Source organism: Alternaria atra, assembly GCF_907166805.1.
Source record: "Alternaria atra isolate CS162 genome assembly, contig: 28, whole genome shotgun sequence".
Classification (NCBI taxonomy): Eukaryota; Fungi; Ascomycota; class Dothideomycetes; order Pleosporales; family Pleosporaceae; genus Alternaria; species Alternaria atra.
This window is the reverse complement of record NW_025091326.1, coordinates 268387-295098: the sequence shown is the minus strand read 5'-3', so window position 1 is coordinate 295098 and position 26712 is coordinate 268387. Positions and strand designations below refer to the sequence as shown.

The following is a 26712-nucleotide window of genomic DNA, read 5'->3' as shown; positions in this document are numbered from 1 at the left end:
TTAGACGGTACGCTTTGCTCTTGGATTGGTAGTGAACGCCGCTACAAAGCCTGATAGTGAACAGCTGCTTAGCATGCAAAATCCGTTGACGATTTGCGAATTGTAGACAGAATAGTAGAACAATGGTCGCGAAGAGTAAAAGTCGGAAGGGATCTTTGGAGGGAAAGGTGCTACGCTACTTCACAGCATGCCGACTAACGCACCTGCTATAGTTGGTAGGTGGCAATTTGTTTTCCCAATACCGGATAACTATGTGTACATACTTATACGCAGTGTTTGAAGAAAGCGGCGAAAAGAGTGAAGAGTGCGGTAAGCACAAGGAAACCATCCTGCTAAATTAGGGCCATGGTGGTACAAAAGAGATTCGAGTGTTGATCGTTGCGATCAAACGGTTTGCTCTCTTATCGGCGGAGGGTTAGTTCTGCGTCTTGCCAATGGTAGAAGTCCAATATCCGCTTCTGTATCAATTCTGCCCGGCGGACCGAATTCTACTTGTCCTTCTCTCGCAGTAGAACGCTGCTCAGTGACGCTCACTGGTGGCGAGGGCAGTGTTGAGGTAGTCCGTACACTAACATTGCTTGGTTCTGCCGAAATATCAAGACTTTGGTTGCTTTGGTGAAGGATGCCGAGCTGAGACTCTGGCCGCTTTTGGGAGCGGGTTATGCGGACTTCGTCGCTGATGAAGTACACCTTGTCCACTATGCTCTTAGCGGCGAGCAAGGACTGGTAGAGTATGTAACAAAGCGAAAGATATACCGCTGTTTCACCATAGAGTGTATCATCAAAATTCCATCCAACTCCCACGACTGCCCAAAAGCAAGTTTCAACCAGGCAGTACGATAACGCTAGATTGCCCATCTTCCTTGCAGTGTAGATATCGTCGTCCTGTGTCAGGAGTTTGCCAGCTCTTATGGCATCGAAATCTTCTTGTGACTTTGATGATCCAAGACGCACTATGTGCCTCCAAAGCCAACCATCACTACCTTTTGGAACGGAATATGTCCTATGAGGTGCTCGTGGGGCGATTTCGCGCTCGATTATAGTCGTCTCGGTCGCACTCGCTTCATAAGCTAATTGAATCTTCCCACTAGCAATGTAATTCTTGAGGAGCTTCTGTTCTGTAGGCACAAGTCCCAAATCAGTACATAATCTGTGATCAGACACTAAATCTGCTTACCATCCATGAGTTCAATTGCAGCCAGAAGAGTTAGTGCTAGTAGTACTATGGCTACAATTTGCCCAAATCCCAGGATCTGAAGACCATTTGCTGGCTTCAATCCCCCATACCATACAGCAAGAGCGATTTTCCCTGTACCATACGACATGCCCAGTATCATATTTGGGAAAACTGATAGATACGAGTTGTAGTATCTCTCGAAAAAAAACCATACAGAAATTTTGGTTTGCTTAGTAGTTGCCAATGGAGGCTGGAGCCAAGCATTATATTTCCTTTCCGCCTCGATGACCATCATGCTAGCGTCTTCCCTGGAGAAACCTTTGAGACGTAGACAACATGCGTAGAAGGAGTCGATCACCACAGCAATTGGGCTTATCTCCGGGTCGAAAAACAAACTGACGATGGCCACAGTGTGGTTGAAAAGTATCATTCCAACGACGAAAGTTGATTCGAACATATCGAACTGAATGATCTCGCCGAACCGTGACGCTTCAAAGAGACATTGAAGTTCATTGCCTTTGTTCAATGTTGTCTCCCATTGACTCGAAACTGTGTTGATGATGTAAGAAAAAATGAAGATTGCCAGAAATCCGATAGTGAAGATGACTCGGCAGTTTCGAACGAGCTTGCGAGCAAAGAGGTGACTTTGCAGCACGCCTAGTGAGAGCCAATGCGAGTACTCAGCAAAGTATGCGAGATACGTGATAATATTAAACTCGTAGAGCGAGATCCGACATCGACTAGCAAGTCCTGCAATCAGAATCGCAACACCGGTCACTAGTTGCTGGTCGCTCAAGACTGTAATAAAGCCAACGATGACTTGTGTTCTCTCCTTTTGCTTCGGCGTAGGATCGAATTGGAGATCGGCTTCGACGAAGGGTTGACGGCGCTTCTTGAGTGACTGCAACGCGTAGTGGTCGGTGCGAGACAACACGTCAATCGGTAAGCATTCGTTGAAGTAGCCCCAAACGATGACAGCAGAAAGCGCAAAGGCGCAGAAGAGGAACGAGACAAGTACCTATAGATAGGGTCAGCACACAGTCCGAAAGGTCATCTATGATACACTCACTCCGATACCCGCGACGTCGGGGTCAACCTCAATTTCGGTCTCGCAGCCAGGATATGGTTCGCTAGAATAGCACTTGTTACAGTCGAGAGAACTCCCACAGTTACCCATTATTCCTTTCATGCAACAGCAATGAGTCGAACAGCAAAGAAGAGAGCTGCGACAGGAAAGAGGGGTCCGGCAACCTCTGGATTATAGTGGATATGCGATGAGGCTGATACCAGCCGCCTAGATTCTGCACGAAGATCCGGAATATTGAGTCATACGAGAATGAAGAATAGACATGGCGCAAGGCTGGACTATTGGTGGCGCCTTGTCGTAGTCGCAGCGAATAAGCAGAAGAGCAAGGCTGAGAGAGGTCGAGTGGTTCACGGCCCATCAAAACGATTAGCAACAAGTGTAACAGCGTACGACATGCTACAGGCTATAAATACATGGCTTTCTACAAGCAAAGATGAGACCGCCATAGAAAAATTGCCTGAAGGCCTGCGGATATCCGTAAATCGTAATAGTAGTTTGCCCGACATCAATCGCAGCTCAGCCTTGTCGCATACACGATCGCTGTGCGTGAGCTAAGAAGCTTGGCGTATGTACATCGATATGCAATTTTGGGGCCCGCTTGATGATTAGTGCTTAGTGTTGAAGATAGGCTGCGTCGGTTGGGCTAGAAGGTGTTTGAAGGGTAGGCGTGTACTGCAGGTCACTATGTTGAGCAGGCGATCCAGAGCCATCACCGTATCGTTTTAGATTAATACTCCACAGCTGGATGTACCATGGACGCCATCGAGTGGTTTAAGTGAGTCTGCGCCAGTGAAGCACAGTGAAGTCACGAGAGCCGAAGTTATGGAGTGAGGAAAGTGCCAGTGATCGGCGGAACGTGACGTCAGCGCTCGTGCGGGTCATGCTACGAGGCATATCGTGGTGACTGCACTGCACACTCTGATGAGGACTACCAACACCAGATATGTCCACCAGTTCTTTACAGACCGAACTCCGGGATATTAGTTCTCAAATGTGGTACTAGGTCACTGATATATGCGGTAGATCATTATTATTGTTCATTCATATTTCATTCAGACAGCGGTGACGCTAACTAAAGAAAACCGCTAAAAACACAGCTTTAAAGCCATTGGGTATTTACATCCTACTCCTTGCTCAGATCCGCGATCTGCAGCACAGCCTTACCAAAGTTCTTGCCCTCGAGCATGCCAATGAAACCATCGACCGCGTTGTCGATACCCTCGGTAACGCTGATCTTGGCCTTGAAAGTACCCTCGCTGAGCCACTTCTGAAGCTTTTCCTGGTGGTCCTTGTGGTGCCTGGGGCCCATGTTCTCGTCACTCACGATGAAACCGCGGATAGTGAGGCGCTTGGCAACGACCTGCATGAGGTTGCGGATGGGGTATTGCTCGCCGGGCTTAGCGTTGTATTGCGAGATCATACCGCAGGCGACAATGCGACCGAAGTTGTTCATGGCGTTGATGGCAGCCTCGAGTTGCTCACCACCGACGTTCTCGTAGTAGATGTCGATGCCGTTGGGGGCAAGGCGGGCTAGTGCGTCTGCGGCCTTCTCCTTCTTGTAGTTGAAGCCGGAGTCGAAGTTGAGCTCCTTGGTGATGAAGTCGAGCTTCTTGTCGTCACCGACACTGCCGATGACGGTAAGGCCTTCATGCTTGGCGAGTTGACCAACTAGCTGACCGACGGCACCAGAGGCAGCGGAAATGAAGATAGTCTCGCCCTTCTTCGGTTGGCCGATCTCGTAGAAGGATGACCATGCGGTAAGACCAGGCATTCCTAGGGGGCCGAGGAAGTACTTGGGGTCGAGGTTGTAGGGGTTCTTAAGCTCGATGCAGTTGGCGACGGCATCCTTCTCGAGGACGGAGTACTCCTCAATAGGGCTGATTCCCATGGTAATAAGAGTTTGGCCCTCCTTGAACTTGTCGCTGTTGGACTTGACGACCTTGAAGATGGAGCGGTTGGTGATGGGCTTGCCTAGCTCGAATGGAGGAGAGTAGGACTGGGATTCGGGAGCACGCATGCGTCCACGCTGGTAGGGGTCGAAGGAGGCATAGAAGTTCTTTACGAGCAGAGCTCCGTCTGGGAGCTTCTGGTCGAGGTCGATGTCACGGGCCTCAACAGCGAGGTCCTGGCCCGGCTTTGGCCATCCCTCTGGGACCTTCTTGAAGATGACTCCCTTGTTCTGAACCATTGTGATGTGTATATGTCGTGTGTGTAAAGTTGGGTATTAGGAGGGAGTGTATTGGGTATCTTAGACAATGATATTGTAAGGTAGTGTAATAGTGTGATGAAGAGGGAGAAATTAGTAGCAACGAGCACCTAGCTATATAGCTACAGCAGAACCTAGCTTAGAAATTGTGATTTCACCGCCGAGAGAAAGACCCTGATTGCATCATGGGAGGGTCCGGAGACGCCGTCCAGGAAAGCCTTGTCGTAACGTTGCATATCGGGCAGTTACCGGCAAGAGGCGCATCAATTCGTCCGACTCTGGAAGCTACTCTTCGGTCGAGTGTCTCGACGCGGGGCACGAAACTTGTCGCAAATGCAGAATCTTCGAGACAACGTTGAACGACACGAAGCCATGACGAGCATCGCGCCGGGAGTCACACACATTGGGAAAGGTGCCCGCAGCGAGGGTAAGGCTGAACCGAGGCAAGTGGGGCAAAGATTGGTAATGGAGGGGTTGAATACTGAATGTCACCCTGGGTTCAATGCGCCCAGCGGTGAGAATGTTAGAATAAGATTCTGACTCGGAAGGCCTGACGAAACGTTGCGGCATATTCATGATTCGTCCCGTGCATTTGCAATCATGTCAGAAAACGATATAGAGAAGAGAAGGCCGTCTTGAAACACATTGTACAGGAGGTTTCATAGTAATCGTGTACAATTTGTCTGACATCGATACGGGTGTACGGTGATAACCCTTGGACTTATGTCCGTCGAACGTATAGAGGCATAGTTTGTTGGGGTATCTGTAAACCATTCTAATCCTCCAGGTTCGTACAACGACTGGCCCCCAAGCTGTCTGACCCGGTTCAGCTTCGAGGCAGATATTAGTCCCGCTAATAAGCGCAACCCAAACAGGTCCACTTCTCATGGGACTGTATGCCGCATGCTATCCTCAATAGCTTATGCGGAGACAGGTATACCAAGTACCAACGCTGACTTGCAGATGCCAAGTGGCTCTCACTCGTCCTCTTCCTCTCTGCTGTCCACAAAGAAGTCTCCATCTTCCTCTTCCTCAGGCTCCATGACCTTCTCTATCAACTTTAGTGTCTGTCGCAAAGGCAACCCGACGACGTTGTCGTAGGATCCTTCTATGCGCTCGATGAGAACGGAACCAGCTGTCTGGATGCCGTAGCCGCCAGCCTTATCGTTGCCGTCGCGCGTTCTGACGTATGCGAGAATAAGTTCGTCGGTAACTGTGCATGTTAGTGCTCAGCCCAGTCGTACGTGGATGTGGAGAAATACCAGTAGGATCGAACTTGACCGTTGTCTCCTCAACATGTGTCTCCATAGCATATCCCGGGTCTACTGCTGACTCTAATGGCTTCATCACTGCAACAGCCGTCATGACCTTGTGCTCCCCCTCATCTCTGAGCATCTTCAACGTTGCTATGTGGTCTGCCTCGCTCTTTGGCTTCTCTAGTATGCGGCCGGCATGCGATACTACGATCGTGTCTGCAGCGATGACTATAGCAGGTTCACCACGCTCACGGTTGTTGATCTCGGCCCTGTATACATCATGCGCTTTGGCGGACGCGGTTTCGAGGACGTAGTTCAATGCGCCGAGCGAGTGGTCTAGGTTTTCGGCGAACTTGGAAGGGCATATGTCGATTTTGGTGAGACCAATCTACTATACATTAGCACGCCATGTGTTAAAGGCCAAGTGGAGATGCTCCTACCTGGGCGAGAAGCTGTCTCCGCCGTGGCGACGCACTCGCAAGCACAACCCTGGATCCCCTCAGTTGGTTGAGCGCTGGCAAGCTCAGTGGTGGGGGAGGTCCTGGTGGTGGCCTTTTCGCCAATGGTGCGCCTGATGCCGATCTGTTGTGCGGAAGTGGTGACTTTCTTGCGTCTTCGTATGAGGGTGGGGGCTCTGACGGTAGTAGGGGCTCTTTAACGTCCATTGTGGCAGAAGTGCAATGTATAGCAACCAGGTGATTTTCGTAGACTCCAATTCAACAACAAAATTCTAAAAAATCTCAAGACGCGCTGCTGGTGTAGTGATGTTGGCGATATTCTTAGAATGAGCTATCGGTTCGGAATGCTCAAAAGGCCCAAGCTCCTGCGCCACTTACCGCCTCGATTAAGCTCGACCGGGTAGTTGCAGCGCAGATCTCTATTTCTGCTCTTCGAGATTGCCACCACATTCTATCACTATCTGTTTACTGCCAAGAACATCACATATTTTTGATATTAGTGGGTCTCGACGCGCTTTAGCATGCGTCATCCGATTGCTGAAGAACATGGTATTTCACAGTGCCAACGTGACTTTCAGCCTGATATGTATGGTGTGTTCAAAATGGAGAAGGGGCCATCAGTAAGACCGCGCGCCAGGATTTTTTTTAAAAAAACAGTTGATAGCATATAGCTTGGAGCCTTTAGCGTACATGTTTGTGGAGTGAGAGGGGAAATAAATAGTATCAATACTCTTGGGGCTGGGGTGAAGGAGGTGCTTACTGACGAACCACATCAAGTATAAAGCAACGCATGCGTGACGCAAAAAAGAGCCGATTGCGACATATGGCAGCAGTAGGATAATGACCAGCGTTATTCGCCAGGATTCGAGCGTTGGTAAACACTCTCTGGGTCTCAGCCTACCAATTTCTTCTCATCAACTTGAAATGCTTTGACGATCGAATCGAATGCTTCTTTGAAGTCGATCTGATCTATCTCCTTTTGCATCTTCTTCCTGCTCGATATAATCTTTTTGGCAACGCTTGCCCAGTCTAGAGTGTCGTTGCCCACACTCACCTTCGCGCTACTGTCTACTTGTATTGGCAACAGCTTTCCATCCCTCTTCCTCACGATACCGTCAACAATGACAGTCTCGATATCTGCCGGGCTCGAGTGCAGGATAATTGCGGCGATTGGATCATGCTGTGCTGCGCCGACCATGCTAGGACTGAGGGCATCAAAGATGACTAGATCTGCCTTGTAGCCTTCCGCGATACGTCCAATCTCGCTGCTCATGTTTACGGCCTCGGCACCTTTGATTGTTGCCAAATTGAATGCGGCCTCGACACTGAGACTGTCGGGAAGAGAACGTGGGATCATGTCTTGCTTCATGTAGTATTCGTTGTAATGGTTTCGCGCGTTTTGTAGGCCAAGCCTTGCCTCAGAGATGATGGAGCCGGCAGTGCAAGAATGGCAATCGACGCCAAGCGCGGAGTTGTCCTGCAATCCGATTGAATCGCCGCTTACACCTCCATCTTGGAAGGAGGCATCGAAGCAATAAGGCCTCGCCATGGCCATCTGGAGTTCAGTACTAGGAGTGGAACTCACGAATGCCCCAGCAGCCTTCAAAAGCTCGGCATCAGCCTCCAAGATCGTACCACCATGCGAAATGATGATCTTCTCATCTAGCAGATCAAGGCTTGATGCTTGCTGTATCACATTGAGCCCCAGCGAGACAGACCCGTGACAGGTAATTGTCTTGACACCCTTCGCACCCACTCTGGCAAATATACCTTTGACCATATCCACGGGTAGAAACCAAAAGTCAAAAGCGAATCCTAGGGCTACTCTTCCATCTCCCCAAGGCCCGCTGTCGGCTAGTTCGTCAAAGGTTTGCATGACCCAGTCTTCGAAAGGATTTGGATGGAAAGTGAGGGGATTGAATTGAGTGATGAGCATCAGTGGGGTATAGCAGAATACGGATCGGATGCCAGAAGATGCAGTAGCCGCGATAGCAGACTTGGCGTGCTCTGGTGAGCGGGTTATGTGTGCGTGGTCAACTACTGTAGTTGTGCCAGCAGCGATACTTTCCAGCATACCCGCGACCTGACCGTAGAAGACATCCTCGGGTGAGTACTGGAAATTCTGTGAGTTGCCTATTGTTCGTCAGAAGTAAATTTGATGATAATCACAACTGGGAATTTACCAGTAACCATGTACTCGATCAGGCTCTCATTCGCATGCCTGCCTTTGAGCTGCGTTTGCCAGCCATGACGATGGGTATCGATGAAGCCTGGGCTGATGATCTTGTCGGTGCAATCGATGATTTCGACTGCCTCAGACCGCCTAATGTCTCGCGCGATTCTTGTGATTCTGCCATCTTCCACAAGAATGTCAGATTTAGTAGGAACAATGTGGTTGTTCGCGTCATGTATCAGAGCAACACCGCCTTGAAGAAGAAAAACGTTGGGCGCCATTGTAAGAATTGCAAGATCCACGAGTAGTTGTCGCACTCGTAAAGCTGCTCAATGCCAGTTCTTCGCCCTTGTAAAGTCAAGTGTCTGCTGGTGCTTTTATGCTCATTCCAGACCTGACGTTCTTCTCAGCCTACATTTGACAAGGTGAGAATTCACCTGATTTCTGAACAAAGGAGTATTCCGCCCTGTTCTAGGCTAAGGTCCTCTTGACAATTTGACCCCTCATCTCGCATTTATCGGGACGCGTGGAGAGCGAGAACCGGATTTACATGGCGTTAAGGTGATCGTTGGACAACGAAGAAGAGTAAGCGCCTTTAGCCTAGACTGTTGCCTGGCTGACCTTCGCGCTGATCATCGAAGGTGTGCTTTGGTGTACGGTATACGTTGGACAACAATAAACTGACTTCACACAGCGCTCATAACTCACCATAGATTTCTGCTATGCGTTCTGCCTTGTCGATATCAGAGCATGTCAGGGTCACATGTTGGCGGTGTTAAGGTCAACCAGTGTTGATCTTTGCGGGGACCAATGACGTAATCTCGTGGCTCATCGAGGTAGCGCATCTTCTTTTATGCGAGACCCCCTTTCCTACAATGGCTTCATGACCTACGTATACCCTTTGTGACACCCTTTGTGACGCCCTTTTTGCACATTTGGGAGGCCATCGTTGGAGACTCGTTCGTGATGTCAACGACGTGGTCGCGCCACTGACAACAAAGGACGCCTCGACCTGCAATTGTACTAACATTCGCCAGAGCACGCATTATCGATCTTCGTTTGCGCTATCCAAAGTCTACAAGCACGCCATGCTTCACCTACCTCCTTACCACGATCATTTCTCTCGAACAACAAATACCAAGACGCTTGCCGTTTCCGAAATCCGTGCGCACGCCCATTGCTCGACCGGGCAGTGACCGAGATGAAATCCCACGAGAGACAATAGTCAGGCCATCGTCACAGCCCGGTGCACGTTCTAGACGAACTTCAGAATCTCCTCGGCGATGTACATTCAATGGCGCATAGGGCTGGGTTGGCCAGATGTCTGGGACAATTCGCCACTCACTTCTTCTGTTCTTGCGAGTATTGGGCATTCTACTGCGTCGCGATAGCCGCAAATCATGCAGGTTCCTTGCTGTTCCAGGCGCTCGGTGCCTACCAGACCCCTATCGTTTGCTCTTCTCGCGTGTCACGGACTGGGCCGAAGACCAATCGCGTTCAAGAGTCTACAACAACCGCACCTAGTGACATACTGGCTGAAAGAAGTGGCACGGGCTAGGACGATTCTTAGCATCACGCTGATTACTCTAGCCTGTGGGTAATATAAGGATGTGCTTTTTTGACTCAAGATCCTAGGGCTTCACTGACCCCCGCGAACTTGACCAATGCTCCCTTGGATTTGCTATTGCAAAGCCAGGTTACGTAACACAGGGTATTCAGGTAAAAGAGTTCAGCTGAATGCTTTGTCTTAGCATGACACCAAATTGAAAAATTGGCCGCACGGCGTTCAAAGATTGATCTAGCACTGGCCCTTTGCTGTAAACGAGGCTGGAAACTATACACAGATCATCGAACCCACCACAGTGATGGTTTCGCGAACCCTCGAGTCTTGATTATATCTAGAGGCTTTGCCACGGGCTTGCACCTAATTACTACATGCTCGTATACGCTGGCTTCTTGGCTCACATTCCCATCGAAACATTGGAGTAATCCTCACACTCGGGCAAGACACTCCGAACTTCCCAAAGATGTAAGGGAGGGCGTGCTCAGAGGAACTTGCCGTCTGTTGCAGTACATTAGCTCTTCCCATCCGCCAGCTTGTATGTGACAACTTACATTGCCGCTCTTCGGGCGCTAGTGTGGCTGCAGTAGGCCTGTCCAGGTAAGCATCGCGTTTCGTGCCAATGCCGCCAACCGAGATGTCGCAATCCTTGGCATCAATTGCGAACGTTGAACGAACAGTACAGAGATGCCAGTCTCCGCTGAGACACTGCGAGACTGGGCGTATCCACACTCTCTTCCTCTCGTTTGTAGCGCTCCGCCCATCAAGATGGAACGCGCTAGATAAAGAGGAAATCGCATGAACCGTTTACATCATAATATCTCTGGAGACTCGTAGAGTACAGTTTAGTACAGCCATGACCAACCAGCGGCCCCAGATCTCCCACGCGATCCTCCAACGCCCCGAACGCCATATCTCCGCCTTCGGAAGCCCAGACCTTACAAGCTCAACGCTTCGCTCAGCCCAGCCTGCCAAATTTCTCGTCTGCCATCTGCCAATATTTAGGATCTTGCTCAATGCAAGCACGCCATGATGGGGCGCTGTTCTGTGATAGCGTTGCTGCACTGTGATTTGCACGGAATGCTTCACTCACATACTCTGCCCACGCCAAGCCCAATGTGCCGTCTTGTTCCACGTCAAATCCTTGGGATGGCGTCGGGCCATCGCACATGCGGCTGTGCCTCCGCCTTAGATCTGGAACGATATGGTACTTCTATTTGACCGAACTTGATGTTTGCCCATTACATCTCCACGGGCGCTCATCCTCATAACATGGTATAAGGTTGCACCCTCTTCTCTCGATCTATATCAGCGTCGAGTCTTACAGATACTTCAACTCAACATCCGCGACATTGGCGGATATCCCGATTCCATCTGGAAGCTTATTTGTTACCTTGAACCACTCGCTGTTTGCGGAACCACGGGAGCCCAGAGTACAGTCTTCACTGACGACGTCCGCCAACATGGCTTCAGCTGGTCGCACCGCGGCCAAGGTCCTTGGAATAAATCTTGACTACCGAAAAGAGCCCGAGGTTTCTGGCGCTGCGTCGATTTCCTCCGTGGAAACATGTGAATACTCCAGGGCCCATCAATCAGCAATAGCTAACGAATTTCAGATGTTGAACGTGAACCCACCGCGAAGGAATGGCTTTCTCAGTTCAAGCCGTCAGCGACCGCCACAAAGCGCTACCTGAGGAGTTTGTTCCCATTCATGGACTGGATACTCCACTACAACTTAACATGGCTGTTTGGAGACTTTATTGCCGGTTGTACCGTTGGGTTTGTCGTGATCCCTCAGGGTATGGCGTACGCTCTGCTGGCGAAATTGCCTCCGGAGTATGGTCTCTACACAAGTTTTGTTGGCTTCATCCTCTACTGGGCTTTCGCTACATCCAAAGACATCACTATTGGTACCGTGGCTGTCATGAGCACCATTGTCGGCAACATCGTCACCAAGATCCAGGACAAACAGCCAGAGATTGAAGCTGTGGACATTGCCCGAGCTCTTTCCGTCATCGCTGGTTCTGTCCTGCTGTTCATTGGTCTTACACGGCTTGGAAGGATCGTCGAGCTTATTCCTCTTGTCGCTATCACCTCATTCATGACAGGTGCTGCTATCTCGATCGGAGCCGGCCAGGTTCCAGCGCTCATGGGTATCTCCGGGGTTAACACACGTGGTCCTACGTATCTGGTTATCATCGACACTTTCAAAGGCCTTCCACGCACAAAGCTCGATGCAGCTATGGGTCTGACTGCTCTATTCATGCTCTATGCCATCCGCATCTTCTGCAACATTATGTCGAAGAAGCAGCCGTCGAAACAAAAGGTCTGGTTTTTCGTGAGCACACTACGAATGGCTTTCGTCATTCTGTTGTACATCATGATCAGCTGGCTTGCCAACAAGGACGTCAAAGGTCTCCACAATGCCAAGAACGATGTCAAGATGGCGAAGTTCAAGATCCTCGGTCGCGTACCAAGAGGCTTTCAGCACGCTGGTACTCCGAACATGGACACGAAGCTCCTGTCGGCAATTGCGCCTGATCTTCCGGTCACAATTATCGTGTTGATTCTCGAACACATCGCAATTTCAAAGTCTTTCGGACGAATCAACAACTACGTCATCAACCGTAAGCAATGATACCAATTGCCCGATTACAGGAAAAGTACTAACAATGTATACTAGCTTCGCAAGAACTGGTTGCCGTCGGCTTTACGAATGTGATCGGTCCATTCCTCGGCGCCTACCCTGCTACCGGGTCGTTCTCGCGTACCGCTATCAAATCGAAAGCAGGTGTTCGCACCCCACTTGCTGGTATCTTCACTGCGATCATCGTCCTCTTGGCCCTGTATGCTTTGACTGCAGTCTTCTTCTACATCCCCTCGGCTACCCTTGCTGCGGTTATCATCCACGCCGTCGGAGATCTCATTACTCCGCCCAACGTGGTCTTCCAATTTTGGGAAACGTCGCCTCTGGAAGTCGTTATCTTCTTCGCAGGTGTCTTCGTAACAATCTTCACGAACATCGAAAACGGCATCTATGTTACCATAGCAGCTTCATTCGCACTTCTGCTTTGGCGCCAGCTCTTCACTCACGGAGCCGTCCTTGGCAAAGTCAGGATCTATCGCGCTACTCCGGAGTCGATGGCAAACAAGGAAGACGGCCACTTCGCCCCTGGATCTGATGCTTCTGTCCGTGAAGCATTCATTCCAATCAGCCGCAAGGATGGTTCAAACCCGCTTGTTGATATCGAGTCTCCGTATCCTGGTATACTGATCTACCGCTTCACTGAAGGCTTCACATATCTCAACCAGCAAGGTTACATGGACGAAATTGTCCATCATGCGCAAACCATCTCCCGCCGAACAGAACTCAACAAATACACAAGGATCGGTGATCGTCCATGGAATGACCCAGGTAAGTTGACATTTGCAGTGAGTGCGGTTCAATGTACTGACTTTCACAAGGTCCACGCCGTGGAAAACAGTTGAACCTTGAAGATAACCGACCTATCCTCCGTGCTATCATCCTAGACTTCAGCGCTGTCAACAACGTCGATGTTACTTCGATCCAAGGTCTCATTGATGTGCGCGCACAACTGGATCGTCATGCAGCACCTGAAACTGTGGAATGGCACTTCGCGTCGATTAACAGCCGCTGGACTAAGCGCGCCTTGACAACCGCTGGCTTTGGTTACATCGACCGCGAACGTTTCGCATCACGTCAGCACTGGAACCCAGTGTACAGCTACGCACCTCTTGATAACTCGGGCTCGAAATTACACGATGAAGAGGCGCCGGATGAGATCCATGCCGTCAATAGGAACAAGGGTCTGCCGAGTGGCAAGGTCACCACTGTACACGGACAGAACAGACCGTTCTTTCACATCGACGTAGCTGCGGCCGTTGAAAGTGCTATTGCCGGCGTTAATGGTAAGCTGGCACAAGTCAGCTCGGGAAGCTCACATGAACATGAAGTTGGGCAGGCAGAGTTTACGACCAAACAAGATTAGTTAGGTCAACGAATGTAATATCGTTCTTTGTTCATAAATTCATATATACCGGAAGTCAAGTTCCATCGTAATCATATACAGCGAAAGATGCACTCAAGTCTACTCAACATCACTCTCCACGCTCTAACGCCTGATGCAGCCAGTCTTATCCGTCAATGCCTTGGGGCAAGTAACCTCTTTGAAGGTAACGCTTGGGTTATCAGCGTTCTTGAACCAGTCAAACCTCCATTGGCAGCCCGCCTTGAGCTTCTGAGGGAAGCCGTCGCACTCTGAGCGGGACGAAATACCGCCGTATTGCTGGCCCCAGCCGTTGGGTGGCGCTCCGAATTGCGCAGTGCAGGCGTTGAAGATGCCTACGCCGCCACCGGGCATGGCAAGATCGAAGTGGTTGTCTCCAAGATCGCCTCCGGTGTTGGTCGTTTGTACGACCATCTTCTTGCCTGAGACAGGACCGGATGTGAAAGTCAATCTGAAAGGAAGGAAAAAAAAAGTTAGTTCATGATTGTTCGGTGTGTTTTTAGAGAGATTGGGTAGACGTACTCATAGCATGCACAGCACCAGTTACTCTCCGTCTTTCCAGCAAGCTTCACAGCCGCAAAACCATATGCAAGGTCATCGTTTACCGCCCAGGGTGACTGGTTAGTGCACATGTATGCTGAGCCGCCGTCACACCCGCTCTTTGTGCCGGCATCGGTGAGTGGGTTGTCGTTCTTGTCGCAGGTAGTGATGGGTGAGCTCACAGGGGCTTTGCCAGCCCATGCGCAGGAGCCTTTGCAGCAGTCCCAGTATCGTGTGGTCTTTCCGCTAGACTGAGCGTCGACTGTTGCAAGGCCGGTGGTAAGGGCGAGGAGAGCGAGTTGCTTGATGGAGACCATGATAGGCAGTTGTTTCTTGTAGATTGTCTTTGGTGTTGGTAGATGGTTTAGTGAGCTTGTCGGTTTGAACAAGATTGATTTAGAGCGACGGACCAAGGTATATATATATATCTTCATATATGCCAAGGTGTTCTCCAGAGAAACATCCATGACGAAAGTCTTCTAGATTCCCTTCCACCCCACAAATTGCCTACTATGCCTGACCTTGAAGCATTCCCGTCACCAGGTACACACACCGCACATGTGGTACTAGCAGCCCTAAGAGCCCTTGCAGCCGGTGGTTCAAGGCCGTAGCCGAGATGATTTATGGATCGTCCAGCAAGCCCAGCACGTAACCATCTCATCATTAGCGTTGCATAGAGTGGAATTCAGATCAAACTTGCTCGCACAGTAATTGTTGTGTTTGACATTGAAGCGGTTCGTTATACTTATGGTGGTAGTGGACGAGCAGTACACGACACATGTGACATTAGGTTGGAAAGTTCGTATATTGCGGTGTATTGCGGCTGCCGCTTACTCGCTGGCTAAGTGCCGGTGGTAATTTCCGGATCATCATCCGTGATGAGACGTCCGGAGCTTTTCTGGCTGGAGGCACTGCATCGCGGGGTGCATACACGAGGGTTGAAACATTCCGCAGAAAGCTTGATTCCATGAAGTTAGGGCTGATGTATTTCCTGCTGATGGCGGTACCAGAATGTCGTTTTTGGTGAGATTAGGAGTTGGTGGACAAAGGACACCTTAGCGCTGTTTCAGAATCATACCGATAATCTTCTTAGTATGGGGAACGGGAAATAACAAGGGCCTTGCATGCTGCTAAGTGAGGAACGATCATTGGCTGGTTTGCATATTTAATTTATTGAAGCGTCATTGTTCGGCTGCTCGGATTGCACATGAAGTACGATGACGAGGAACTCTCCAGCGGTGTGTAGTTGTGCCTGGAATGTATGCAGTCATCGTTAGTACTTGTGGCAATCCCGCAAGCCGCTTCAGGTACCAGCTTTGCTTTTGAAATCCGGATATGCATTTCGTACGAACTATATGCAGAGCAATGTACGAAGGCACCTACTCGAGCATCACCGCCTTTTTACGGCTTGACATCTGATGGTGTAAGTAATGTCCAAAGCCCCGTAGCGCCCCACTGTCCATTCGGCTACGCTCCCACCGTTCCGTTAACTACCTGTGTATGATGTGGAGGTTCTTGGCGTGTTCCATAATCTTGGTGTCCGTCTTAGACTTTGGTCGGTGAGTATAAAGTATCGAGCTTTGTTGCTGGTTTGCAGCACTGAAAAGTTGTCCTTGGAGGATATTCCCACGCTGCTTATGTGTAACTTCAGATGCTATTCGTTAGGACCGTAGTGTATTCGCCCAGTCAGCCCAAGCAACGGAGGCGTCATTGAGAACAATCGTGGCCAAAGGCTGGAATCTCAAACGCGCTGTATGTGCACCTCCATGCGGTCAGCATTGGAACAACTTTGTGGCGGTGGCACACAGTACAGCCTAACGAAACCTCCGAGGTGCGCCAGTACAGTACCGAAAGAGCCAAAATGCTTTACCTACTCAACGCGCATACGAATAATACTTGACCTTGCGATATTCCCGGCCGTTGTATGGGATAGTCACAGCAGTAACAACGATATGCTTCAAGTGAGTTTCTGATCCACGATTGCAGGCCAGAATGTCGAAGAGGCTCAACGCGCCCAGAAGGTGTGTCGCGGCATCACCCATGTGCTGTTAATACTCTTCCGCTAACAGTCAATCTTCGTCGCGCGTTGTTACGCTCGCAACCCTCTGACCGAATTTAATTATTAGCTAGTCGAACGTTCATAGGAAGGAGTTCAGGAACGGAAAGAAGATGCGGTCTGAAAGCTGACCCCCAGTAACCCTTTACCGTCTTGAACATAACCATAGGTACGTCTGAATGGTAAGGCACCTTGCACTTTGTTGCAGCAGTTGCGGCTGCCCACTCAACGCTCGACAATGCTTGTCTTCCATATATCGGTTGTAGGATATGAGGACTGCAACACACAGAACAAAGTATAGAACGTAGCCGGAAGCAAGGGCCTACACTTGCCGTTGAGTAATCTCGGCACGATGGCTAGTCAGGCCCGGCTGCTGCCGTTGGAAAGCATGCTGACTCATTGTAAAAGGTTCCGTAGTGCGAATTTTCTTTTGACGATGTTTTGCCGTTGCTTCGCCGTTGTTTGGGTGGTACTCAAATGCTGTTCGTTGAGGAAAGCGTCGTATAGGAAACTTACTGTGCTTTTTGGAAGATCGGAAATAGGATCGTTCTCAATCTAACATTTATACATATTTGACGTATGCAAGGCTATTGAATCGAAAAGCAAGACTGAATGGAATGCAGTGAAGCCAGTTGGAGGAAGTTGTGTGGAGAGAAGAATTGAAAAGAATGACCCCTTTGTGGTTTGTTGCGTTTCTTTTACAAGCCCAAGTCGGACCTGCGAGCGCTTCGTCTGAACCATCGTCTCATCGGCAGAACTTTCGTGTCATATCCCGAGGTATGTTATGTGTATTTTCTTTTCGGTTAAATAACTCTGATCTCGGAATGCAGGGTGACCTGAGCGGACGGCCGCAGCAACGGCGGAAATGAGTACCGCGAACGCACATGGTCGCTTCAGGCATGGATATCCCTTGAGCAAGTCAGGTGAGGATACTCCTTTTGTCGCCGCGCGTTCATCTGGTGATGGTGCTGATCCACGCTGGCATACAAACTTCCACAATGGGGCAGCAGGAAATGCCGATCGAAATCCGCGATACCCGATGCAGCCATCTGAAACCGGCCATGACGTAGCGCTAAAAGCGGTAGGCGCAACGCCTCATGCCCCAGGTTACCAACCCCTCGGCTCCGAGCGTTATGACACCCACAACTCTGACACCATGCAGTATACTCCATTGCCATTAGAGCAGCCAAAAAAACTGTACCAGCAGATGACTTGCCTGACACAGCGCTTCGCAAAGCGTGCCATGAATTATGCCATTGATACCGAGGTTTGTGACGATCCTACTCGTACGGCAATGACACGCCGTGACAGGTCCGGCGCATTTTACGAACCCACATCGGAGGCATTGATCGCCATGTCGCTTCGGCCACTCTTGCGCACACGTTCTGACAAAAGGTTACGATCGCCGTAAGCTACAAGTCGCTCAAGAGGGCATGCCTCCTTCCCTGAACCTTCTTCTTCTTTCCTTATTCATACGACTACTCCCCGCTTTGCAAAACTCCGCCGGCATCCGATGGCTACGGCACCACATCTCCACTCTCTATCGGACCACTAGCGAACCCATAAACACATTCATTCTCTTATCACTGTCCTTACCAGCAACTACACTCATTCCTTAAACTCTACGGTCCAGCCCGGTGCTGCGCCCTTCTTAATTACACCGCCATGTCTTACCGCTCCTTCATATGCCGACTGATCTTCTGCGCCGTATTCTCCGTATCCGTTCTCAATATCTTCACAAAGGCCACTCAACCCCGCTTCCACACTGGAAAATCCCCCGCCCACCATCATACTGAAGAGACTTTCTGCCCAAAGTCCAAGCTCGCCGCCGATGTTTTGGTCGTTTTGCGAACTGGAGCCACCGAATCACAGGAAAAGGTGCCAGTGCACTTTCGTACCACGTTGCGATGCGTTCCCCACTTTGTTGTACACTCGGACCTGGATGAGGATATAGAGGGACACACTGTTCACGACGTACTCAAAGGGGTTAGTGAAGACACGAAGACGACGAATGAAGACTTCAAGTTGTACCACCAATTACAAGAGCATGGAAGACGGGGTGTGAAGCAACAGCAGGTTCTTACATCATTGTCCGGTTCGTCGAAGGGTGACTATTTGCGAACGGATAACGCTGGGTGGCAGTTGGATAAGTGGAAGTTTTTGCCCATGATCGATCATGCGCTGCAGGAAAAGCCGGATGCGAAGTGGTACTTCTTCATGGAAGCGGACACGTACGTGAACTGGAACAACCTTCTCGAATTCCTTGGCAACTTCGACGACAGCAAACCCTATTACATTGGGAAACATCTATTCATCAATGAGGTTGAGTTTGCGTATGGTGGCGCCGGATTTGCCCTTTCAAATCCAGCTATGCAAAGGGTTGCGTCGCGACGATCCGAGCGCAGTACTGAATACGAGGACTTCACAAAGACGCATTGGGTCGGAGACTGCGCGCTCGGAAAAGTACTCGAGGACGTACATGTTCCTCTTCACCGCGCGTTTCCACACTTTCAGGGCGACTCTCCTGCTACCCTCGACCCAGCAGTCTCCAAGATCGACCGTGATCTATGGTGCTTTCCTGCGATTACCTACCACCACGTTGCCCCTGCTGAGATCGAAGAGCTCTGGGACTTCGAGCAAGACTGGTACAAGCGCCACCAAATTCTCCTGCGCCATCGAGACGTGTTCATGGAGCTTGTGCGATCAAAGATCGACGCGTCAGTTCCTGGATGGGACAACATGTCCGCAGACAAGGAGTACAATGCGCACGATCATTCGGCGGCCGAGAATGAATTCGAGCGAAACGCCTGGAAATCCTTTGAGCACTGCCGAGCCTTGTGCGAAGAGCAGGACAAGTGCATACAGTTCTCCTTCGATGCGGGGAGCTGCGGTATTTCCACAAGTTTCAAACTAGGCTACGCGAAGCCGCAAGGGAGGATGAACAGTGGATGGATGTTAGACCGCGTAGACGACCTTTTCAGGAGCCTAGAAGACCAGTGTGGCTTGCGAGATTGGTTCGCGCCACAGGAGAGCACCACAAACACAGAGCTGAAGATGAAGATGAGGCGGAAGAGGGCGATTACCTTCCCCGCGTAAACTTGGGAGATATGAGAACTACTTGCATAACAGCATCAGGAAGGCGTTAAGGATTTGTGTTTTTTTTCTGGAGATGATACCCCCCACAACACTCGCTTGCATAGATTCATAAGTTTCACTACATAGTCAAAGGCTGCACTGCGCAGGACCTAAATGAAGAGATAAATAAACAAATAAATTATCAACAACCGAACCACACCTCATTCCTTACAATCTCCATCTCCATCGGGCTCAGCACCCTCTCAGCTTCTTCCCTCGCACCCTCAACAGCGTCTATCATTTTGAGGGAGAGGGATATGAGGGGCTGGCGAGCTATGGTGTGGAGTATTCGACAACACAAAACCACTTCATCACCTTAATCCTATGCCTCCCCTCCTCTATCAAAGTTGCTGATTCTACATCTTGCACAGGATACATATCGACTGCGTCAACTACCTGCTCAATACTCGTAGCAGTTGTCACAAATAGTCTTCTCTTCCTTCCTTGCTCTCTCTCGTCGTCTTTTCTAGCTGTATTCCCCGTGCACACATATACGCATCTCTTCCCCGGTGGAGAGTCCGTCTTCATGACCATTACGGAACAGCTTCTCCGGCTCAAAGTCGACCACAATACGGTGAACGATAGCAACACTAGATGTTTCGGACTTCTCTTGCAAAAGCCCCGCTGCTGATCAGCTAGATAAAGGTGTTTCAGCGCAAATGGCAGGGGTGTAGATCTTGAGCTGTGCTTCTTTCTTGGGATAGAGAGGAGCAGTAGAGATGAAGCCGATCAGGAGTATGATGATAGGGGCAGTCAAGCTGTGCAGGCTAGGGGTGATAGAAGACACCGTTTCTATACACGCTACGGTATTCAAGGGGTTTTTGAGTTGCTGTTCGGAGGTGAGCATTGAGAGTTCCAAGGAAAGAGGGGGGTCTGTCGAAATTCAAGGAAGTACACTGAACAACATCTAACGTCCCCTGCCCGTAAGCGAGAAATGCCCTCAGCGAGATGGACCAACCCTCCAGACGACTCAATCTTTCCCACCCACATCTGTAGACCCGCACTTAATGCTATCCTGTCCTTTAGCTACATCTCGTTCGCCTTCTGTACTGCAGCAGGAAAATTACAGTTGTTGTGGCCATGCTGGCAGTAAAGTCGCGCGCAGCACTAAAAACTACTTCGCCCTTTTGCTCTACTATGTCCCTGCTATTGGCACTCTTTCTGCTTCTAAGATGCTAAAACGATAGGCCTGGCCTAGACACACATCGCCCTAGCCTACGAAGACGAGCAGCCGTCGAAAGTGTGTATTCCGAGGCTATCTCCGTGCTAGAGACACCTGGCCTTGGCGCTGTGCGTTTTAGCAGCCGGCCCTAGTCTAATTATGTAGTGGGAAGAAGACCAGCAAGGCTGAGTGTATTGTATTTAACGCTATGCCTAACAAGCTTCAAGTGTGGCGCTCTTCTAGAAGCTTCGACAGGCATGCCACGTGACTGCTATTTTGGAACGAGCGTCGTGCTCCCTCACATCGCAAACAGGCGTCTTCAGGTTGTTTCTTTCCCACGTTTTGCTAAAATGGATCCAGCCAGTCTCGTGCTGGCGCAACCCCTCTCTCCAGGAGTGTCCAGGACCTGGGCTGCTCGAGCCGATCGAAAGAATGTTCCACTCTCCACCCTCCACCATCGGTCTCTAGGGCGACCGTCGAAGCAAGAGGTCGCTTAAGGCCGGCAGTATCTCACCCCGGATGAAGAAAAAGCCGTTGTTAAGTTTCTGCTAATGAAGTCTGAGCTCGGGCATCCTGTGCGAAACAAGTTCTTGCCCTCTATAGCCTTCAGCGTCGCCCGCTAGCGGTCCTCCGTGAAGAAGCCGAACAAGCCACCAGGCCAGAAGTGGTCACGATGCTTTGCAAAGCGACACCCAGAGATCAAGGCGAGGGCCGTCAAGCCGGTCGACTAGCACTACCATGAGAAGGACACGTATAGAAAGATGACACATTGGTTCGAAGTTATTGAGAAGGTGCTTCAGGACCCAGCTGTCGTGCCGGAAAACGTCTACAACATGGACGAGACAGGTGTGATGTTAAGCATGTTAAGTTGTGTGAAAGTGCTGGTAAGTAAGGACGACCCGCGCGACTACAGAGGCGCGGGCGTTAAGCGAACTATGGTGACGGCCATTGAATGCATTAGCGGTGATGGCAGAGCACTGCTGCCTCTAATCATCTGGCCTGCTTCAACACATCGGAGCAACTAGACGACCTATCCCACCCCTAGGTGGCATTATACGCACTCTAAGAACGGATACAACAACTCTAAGATTAGCTTTGAGTAGCTCACGCGAGTGTTTAACCTACAGACTAAAGAGAGAGCTAACAGAAAACTACGCGTACTAATCTATAACGACTTTGGAAGTTACGAGACGCTGGAAGTCCTCGAGTTCTACCTTGCTAACAACATCATCTTGTATCGCCTTCTTGGACCAACTTAGTCGAGGAGGTGTTGACATTATCAGCAAGGAGCATTTCACTTCTCTCTACAGCCTTGCAAGAGCACAGGCTTTTACTAAGAGGAACATTACCTCTGCTTAGGCTGCAACAGGTCTGTTCCTATTTAACCCTAACCGTGTACTTAGAAGCATACTAAAGCCTCCAGAGCAACTTGCTATTCCAGAAGTTACTAGGGCAGAGGGAGCTATCGCACAAGCTGATGTTGTGCAAACACCTGCAACGCCTGTTACTCTAGTAACGACAGAACATGTGCAATTACTGTTCAACAGAATTAAGCAGGATGCTGAGACGCTTAACGAGCCAGAAAAGCGGGGATTACTTAGCCACGTGCAGATGATGGCGAAAGCTACGAGAGTAGCCATTGCCGAGCGATCTCTTCTGCAGGACCACAACCGGCTCTTGTCGAAGATCAACGGCGAAGTTAAAGCGCGGCAATCGACCAAGTCGTTGGTGCTGGGCAAGGCGATGGTGATGACCTACGAACAGCTCAAGGAGGTGCGAGCGAAGCGTGCTGCGACAGCAGAAGCTGCAGCAAACAAAGCGAAGCACAGGCGCAAACGCAAGAGTGCTGCGCCAGACGGAGTTGCGCCAGAAGCGATGGCTGGAACGACGCAGAGCAGCCATGGGCCAGGAACGTGGAAGGCGCCAGTAGCGCAGATGGTTGCAGCGAACTGGCCATGATGCCTCGAGATCCTTTGGCAGGGGTCGTTTTGTATTACAGAACGAGTTGCGCAGACGTTGACGACATGGCTAGCCAGGCGTCGCTGCAAGGTACAATGCAGTTATAGTTGATTGATCTATGACCATGTCTCCATTGCTCCACTCATCGCACCGGGTCGGCCCTCTTCTGCTCCATCAAATCAAGCTCGGCGTTGAGGTGTGGGCAGCCGCTAGTCTAGCCGCTGTCAGCCTGGCGCCCAACTCCTGGCTCCCTGGCGCGCGTGCTCTCAACCGCGTCTGCCCCGCCTCAGGTCTCTGCCAATTTCAGCCTCGCAAGCCAACGACATGGCCAGAACCACTAGACTCAGCTTGCATCAACGTCGCGGTTTGCTATTGCCTAGCAGGTATGCCAAAGATTATGCAGCTTTTTGCGCATCACCCTGCGCTCGCTGACATTCGAATGCAATAGAACAACGGGCCGCCGCACGCTCTCACTACCAGGCCGCCGCGCCAGGTGTCTCGAGTCCCGCTGCTGTCGCATGCATCTACCACATGTCCACGCGAAACTATGCGGCTTCTTTACCACGGAGAAGACGGAGAGCTCAGTGTCACTGATGACTTGGTCAACGCCAACGCAATACCCCCTTACGCGATCCTGTCTCACACTTGGGGAGCCGACGACGAAGAGGTAACCTTCGACGACCTGGCAAAGAGCGCAGCCAAGGACAAAGCTGGCTACAACAAGATCCAATCATGTGGAGAGCAGGCAAAGCGCGACGGTCTGCAGTATTTCTGGGTCGACACCTGCTGCATCAACAAGGCGAACAAGGCTGAGCACGCGCTAGCCATCCGTTCTATGTTTCGCTGGTACCAAAAGGCAACAAAATGCTACGTGTATCTAGCGGATGTATTCACAAGGAAGAGGAAGTTCAGTGATACGCTGACTGAGTTCACATGGGAGTCTGCTTTCAGCTCAAGTCGATGGTTCACGCGTGGCTGGACGCTGCAAGAGCTTCTCGCACCAAGCGTGGTTGACTTCTTCTCGCGCGATTGGCACAAGCTTGGTGATAGGACATCGCTAAAGACTCAAATCCAAGAAGTCACAACCATTCCATACGAAGTGCTTGAGGGGGCTCCTCTACACCAGTCTAGCTTCGATGAACGGTTTCGCTGGAGACAAAATCGGCAGACTAAGCTTGAGGAGGACGCAGCCTACTGTTTGTCCGGCCTTTTTGACGTCGACATTGCGCCGATCTATGGTGAAGGCACAAAGGAAGCGTTTAGACGGCTTCATGACGAGATTCGGAAGCGAGAGGAGTGCCTCCGTAACTTGCGTCCCTCCGACCCTCGCAACGACAAGAAGCGCATCGAGGACACAAAGGGCGGCTTGTTGGAGGGCTCATACCGCTGGGTGCTTGACAACAGCAGCTTCCAGCAATGGCACAACGATCCACAGAACCAGCTGCTGTGGATCAAGGGCGATCCCGGCAAGGGCAAGACGATGCTGCTCTGCGGCATCATCGACGAGCTGCAGAAGACGCTCGCCAGTGCTGCGTCTGTAATCTACTTCTTCTGCCAGGCCACTGACTCGCGCATCAACAGCGCCACGGCCGTGCTGCGTGGGCTGTTGTACTTGCTTGTCAGTCAGCAGCCGGCGCTTACTGTGCACATTCGGACGAGGCATGACCAGGCAGGCAAGAGCATGTTCGAGGATGCGAACGCATGGGTAGCCTTGACAGAGGTCTTTGTAGACGTGCTGCAGGATCCAAGCTTGGGCACTACGTACATACTCATTGACGCCCTGGACGAGTGCGTCACTGATCTGCCGAAGCTACTTCGCTTTGTCGCAGAACAGTCGTCTGCGTGTTCTCGCGTCAAATGGATAGTGTCTAGCCGGAATTGGCCAGACATTGAAGAAGAGCTCGAGCAGGCAGGGCACAAGGTAAGGCTGAGTCTCGAGCTGGATGCAGAGTCCGTATCGGCGGCTGTTAGCGTCTTCATCCAGCACAAGGTATCTCAGCTAGCACAGCAGAAGAAGTACGACAAGCAAACTCGGGATGCGGTGCTCGAACGTTTGACATCGAACGCGAATGATACCTTCCTGTGGGTAGCGTTGGTGTGTCAGGACCTCGAGAAGACAGCGAAGCGGAACGTTCTGAAGAAGCTGGACTCTTTCCCGCCTGGCTTGGACGCGCTGTACGAGCGGATGATGCAGCAGATTGGCGTGTCAGATGATGCCGAGCTTTGCAAGCAGGTGCTGGCTTCCATCTCGCTAGTGTATCGGCCAATCACGCTAGCGGAGCTGATGGTCCTTATTGAGTTGCTCGACGATATCGCTGACGAAGCGGAGGTAGAGGAGGTCATCGGCCTCTGCGGGTCGTTTCTCACCCTGCGAGAAGGCACGGTCTACTTTGTGCATCAGTCCGCACAAGGCTTTCTCCTCGCAAAAGCATCAGACAAGATCTTTCCGCACGGGATCGAAGCCGCTCACCATGTCGTCTTTTCAAGGTCGCTCGCCATCCTGTCAAGGACGTTGCACAGGGACATGTACAGCCTGGAAGCGCCAGCGGTCTCTGTCAACGATATGAAACCGTATACCCCAGACCCACTAGCAGCGTCGCGCTACCCGTGCATCTACTGGATTGATCATCTATGTGACTCGAAACCCAAGTCTCGGATAAACGACGTCAACTACGTGCAAGTCACAGGTATCGTTGGTGAGTTCTTAAGAAATAAGTACCTGTACTGGCTAGAAGGGCTCAGTCTGTGCAAGGGCATAGCAAAAGGTGTGGTTTCAATGACAAGGCTCTGCTCTCTCAACCAGGTACGGCTTGCGCAGGCGCTTCGTCTGTCTGTTGTACTTGGTGTAGATGCTGACACAGTCAGGATATGCAGCGTGGTGATGAGCTTACTAAGCTTCTCCAAGATGCCCGCCGCTTCATCATGTACCACAAAGGGTTAATTGAAAGCTACCCTCTCCAGGCATACGCATCTGCACTGCTGTTCAGTCCGACTGAAAGCGCGATTAGAAAATTGTTCCAGCACGAAGAGCCAGAAGGAATTACTGTCAAGCCAGAGATGAGCAACAGGTGGGGTGCATGCCTGCAGACACTCGAGGGCCATAGCAGTCTTGTCAACTCTGTAGCCTTCTCACACGACTCGACAAAGCTAGCGTCAGCGTCAGAGGACGAGACTGTCAGGCTATGGGATGCAAGCAGCGGCGAGTGTCTGCAGACCTTCACAGGCCATAGCGATATAGTCAGCTCTGTAGCCTTCTCACACGACTCAACAAAGCTAGCGTCAGCGTCATGGGACAAGATCGTCAGGCTGTGGGATGCAAGCAGCGGCGAGTGTCTGCAGACCTTCACCGGCCATAGCGATATAGTTTGCTCTGTAACCTTCTCACACGACTCGACAAAGCTAGCGTCAGCGTCAGAGGACAAGACCGTCAGGCTGTGGGACGCAAGCAGCGGCGAGTGTCTGCAGACCTTTGACGTTGGCAAAGTTTCCCAGGTTTTCTCCTTTGGCTCTGCGGACTCTTATCTCTACACTAATAATGGAACAATTGCCATCGATATGCCCTCTATATTAGCCCGAACAACGGCTGCTGAACCTGTACCTCCTCTATATCCAGGGGCAAGCCTTAGCTTAGATAACACGTGGATCATGCACGCAAGCGAGAAGATGCTTTGGATCCCATCAGAGTATCGGCCATGGTGCTCGTCTGTGCGCGGGACTACGGTCGCTATGGGCGTTGGATCTGGCAGGGTATGGTCCTGTAGTATTGACCTGTAGTGTTGACCTTGCATATATTTCTATTTGTTCGTGGCTGAATGCTAGCGGATCGTTGTTTCGATTCCGTTTGTCATCCTATCTAGGGACATAAGAGTACCGGCAAGTTTTTGAGTAGCGTGTTGCTGCAGAGAACATCAGAG

The 26712-nt window shown here is 50.8% G+C and overlaps 8 protein-coding genes across 8 annotated transcripts; 3 read left to right on the top strand and 5 right to left on the bottom strand.

Moving 5' to 3' along the window:
• Window positions 1–384: 384 nt before the first annotated feature.
• Window positions 385–2354, bottom strand: ALTATR162_LOCUS7141 (uncharacterized protein; the record flags this gene model as incomplete). The annotated part of the gene is made up of 3 exons (XM_043314768.1): window positions 385–1118; window positions 1178–2195; window positions 2247–2354. 3 exons carry the CDS (start codon window positions 2352–2354, stop codon window positions 385–387), a joined length of 1860 nt encoding a protein of 619 aa, XP_043170703.1.
• A 1033-nt stretch (window positions 2355–3387) lies between these two features.
• Window positions 3388–4452, bottom strand: ALTATR162_LOCUS7140 (uncharacterized protein; the record flags this gene model as incomplete). The annotated part of the gene is made up of 1 exon (XM_043314767.1): window positions 3388–4452. The coding sequence occupies one exon, from the start codon at window positions 4450–4452 to the stop codon at window positions 3388–3390; it is 1065 nt and encodes a 354-aa protein (XP_043170702.1).
• A 995-nt stretch (window positions 4453–5447) lies between these two features.
• ALTATR162_LOCUS7139 (uncharacterized protein) lies at window positions 5448–6391 on the bottom strand (the record flags this gene model as incomplete). The annotated part of the gene is made up of 3 exons (XM_043314766.1): window positions 5448–5683; window positions 5733–6114; window positions 6167–6391. 3 exons carry the CDS (start codon window positions 6389–6391, stop codon window positions 5448–5450), a joined length of 843 nt encoding a protein of 280 aa, XP_043170701.1.
• Window positions 6392–7076: 685 nt separating this feature from the next.
• ALTATR162_LOCUS7138 (uncharacterized protein) lies at window positions 7077–8638 on the bottom strand (the record flags this gene model as incomplete). Its single annotated transcript, XM_043314765.1, has 2 exons — window positions 7077–8317; window positions 8368–8638. The coding sequence occupies 2 exons, from the start codon at window positions 8636–8638 to the stop codon at window positions 7077–7079; spliced, it is 1512 nt and encodes a 503-aa protein (XP_043170700.1).
• Window positions 8639–11381: 2743 nt separating this feature from the next.
• On the top strand, window positions 11382–13928 carry ALTATR162_LOCUS7137 (uncharacterized protein; the record flags this gene model as incomplete). The annotated part of the gene is made up of 4 exons (XM_043314764.1): window positions 11382–11487; window positions 11535–12545; window positions 12602–13333; window positions 13384–13928. 4 exons carry the CDS (start codon window positions 11382–11384, stop codon window positions 13926–13928), a joined length of 2394 nt encoding a protein of 797 aa, XP_043170699.1.
• A 123-nt stretch (window positions 13929–14051) lies between these two features.
• On the bottom strand, window positions 14052–14803 carry ALTATR162_LOCUS7136 (uncharacterized protein; the record flags this gene model as incomplete). The annotated part of the gene is made up of 2 exons (XM_043314763.1): window positions 14052–14397; window positions 14469–14803. The coding sequence occupies 2 exons, from the start codon at window positions 14801–14803 to the stop codon at window positions 14052–14054; spliced, it is 681 nt and encodes a 226-aa protein (XP_043170698.1).
• A 3404-nt stretch (window positions 14804–18207) lies between these two features.
• ALTATR162_LOCUS7135 (uncharacterized protein) lies at window positions 18208–19638 on the top strand (the record flags this gene model as incomplete). The annotated part of the gene is made up of 1 exon (XM_043314762.1): window positions 18208–19638. The coding sequence occupies one exon, from the start codon at window positions 18208–18210 to the stop codon at window positions 19636–19638; it is 1431 nt and encodes a 476-aa protein (XP_043170697.1).
• Window positions 19639–20203: 565 nt separating this feature from the next.
• ALTATR162_LOCUS7134 (uncharacterized protein) lies at window positions 20204–22798 on the top strand (the record flags this gene model as incomplete). Its single annotated transcript, XM_043314761.1, has 3 exons — window positions 20204–20251; window positions 22199–22208; window positions 22263–22798. The coding sequence occupies 3 exons, from the start codon at window positions 20204–20206 to the stop codon at window positions 22796–22798; spliced, it is 594 nt and encodes a 197-aa protein (XP_043170696.1).
• Window positions 22799–26712: the final 3914 nt, after the last annotated feature.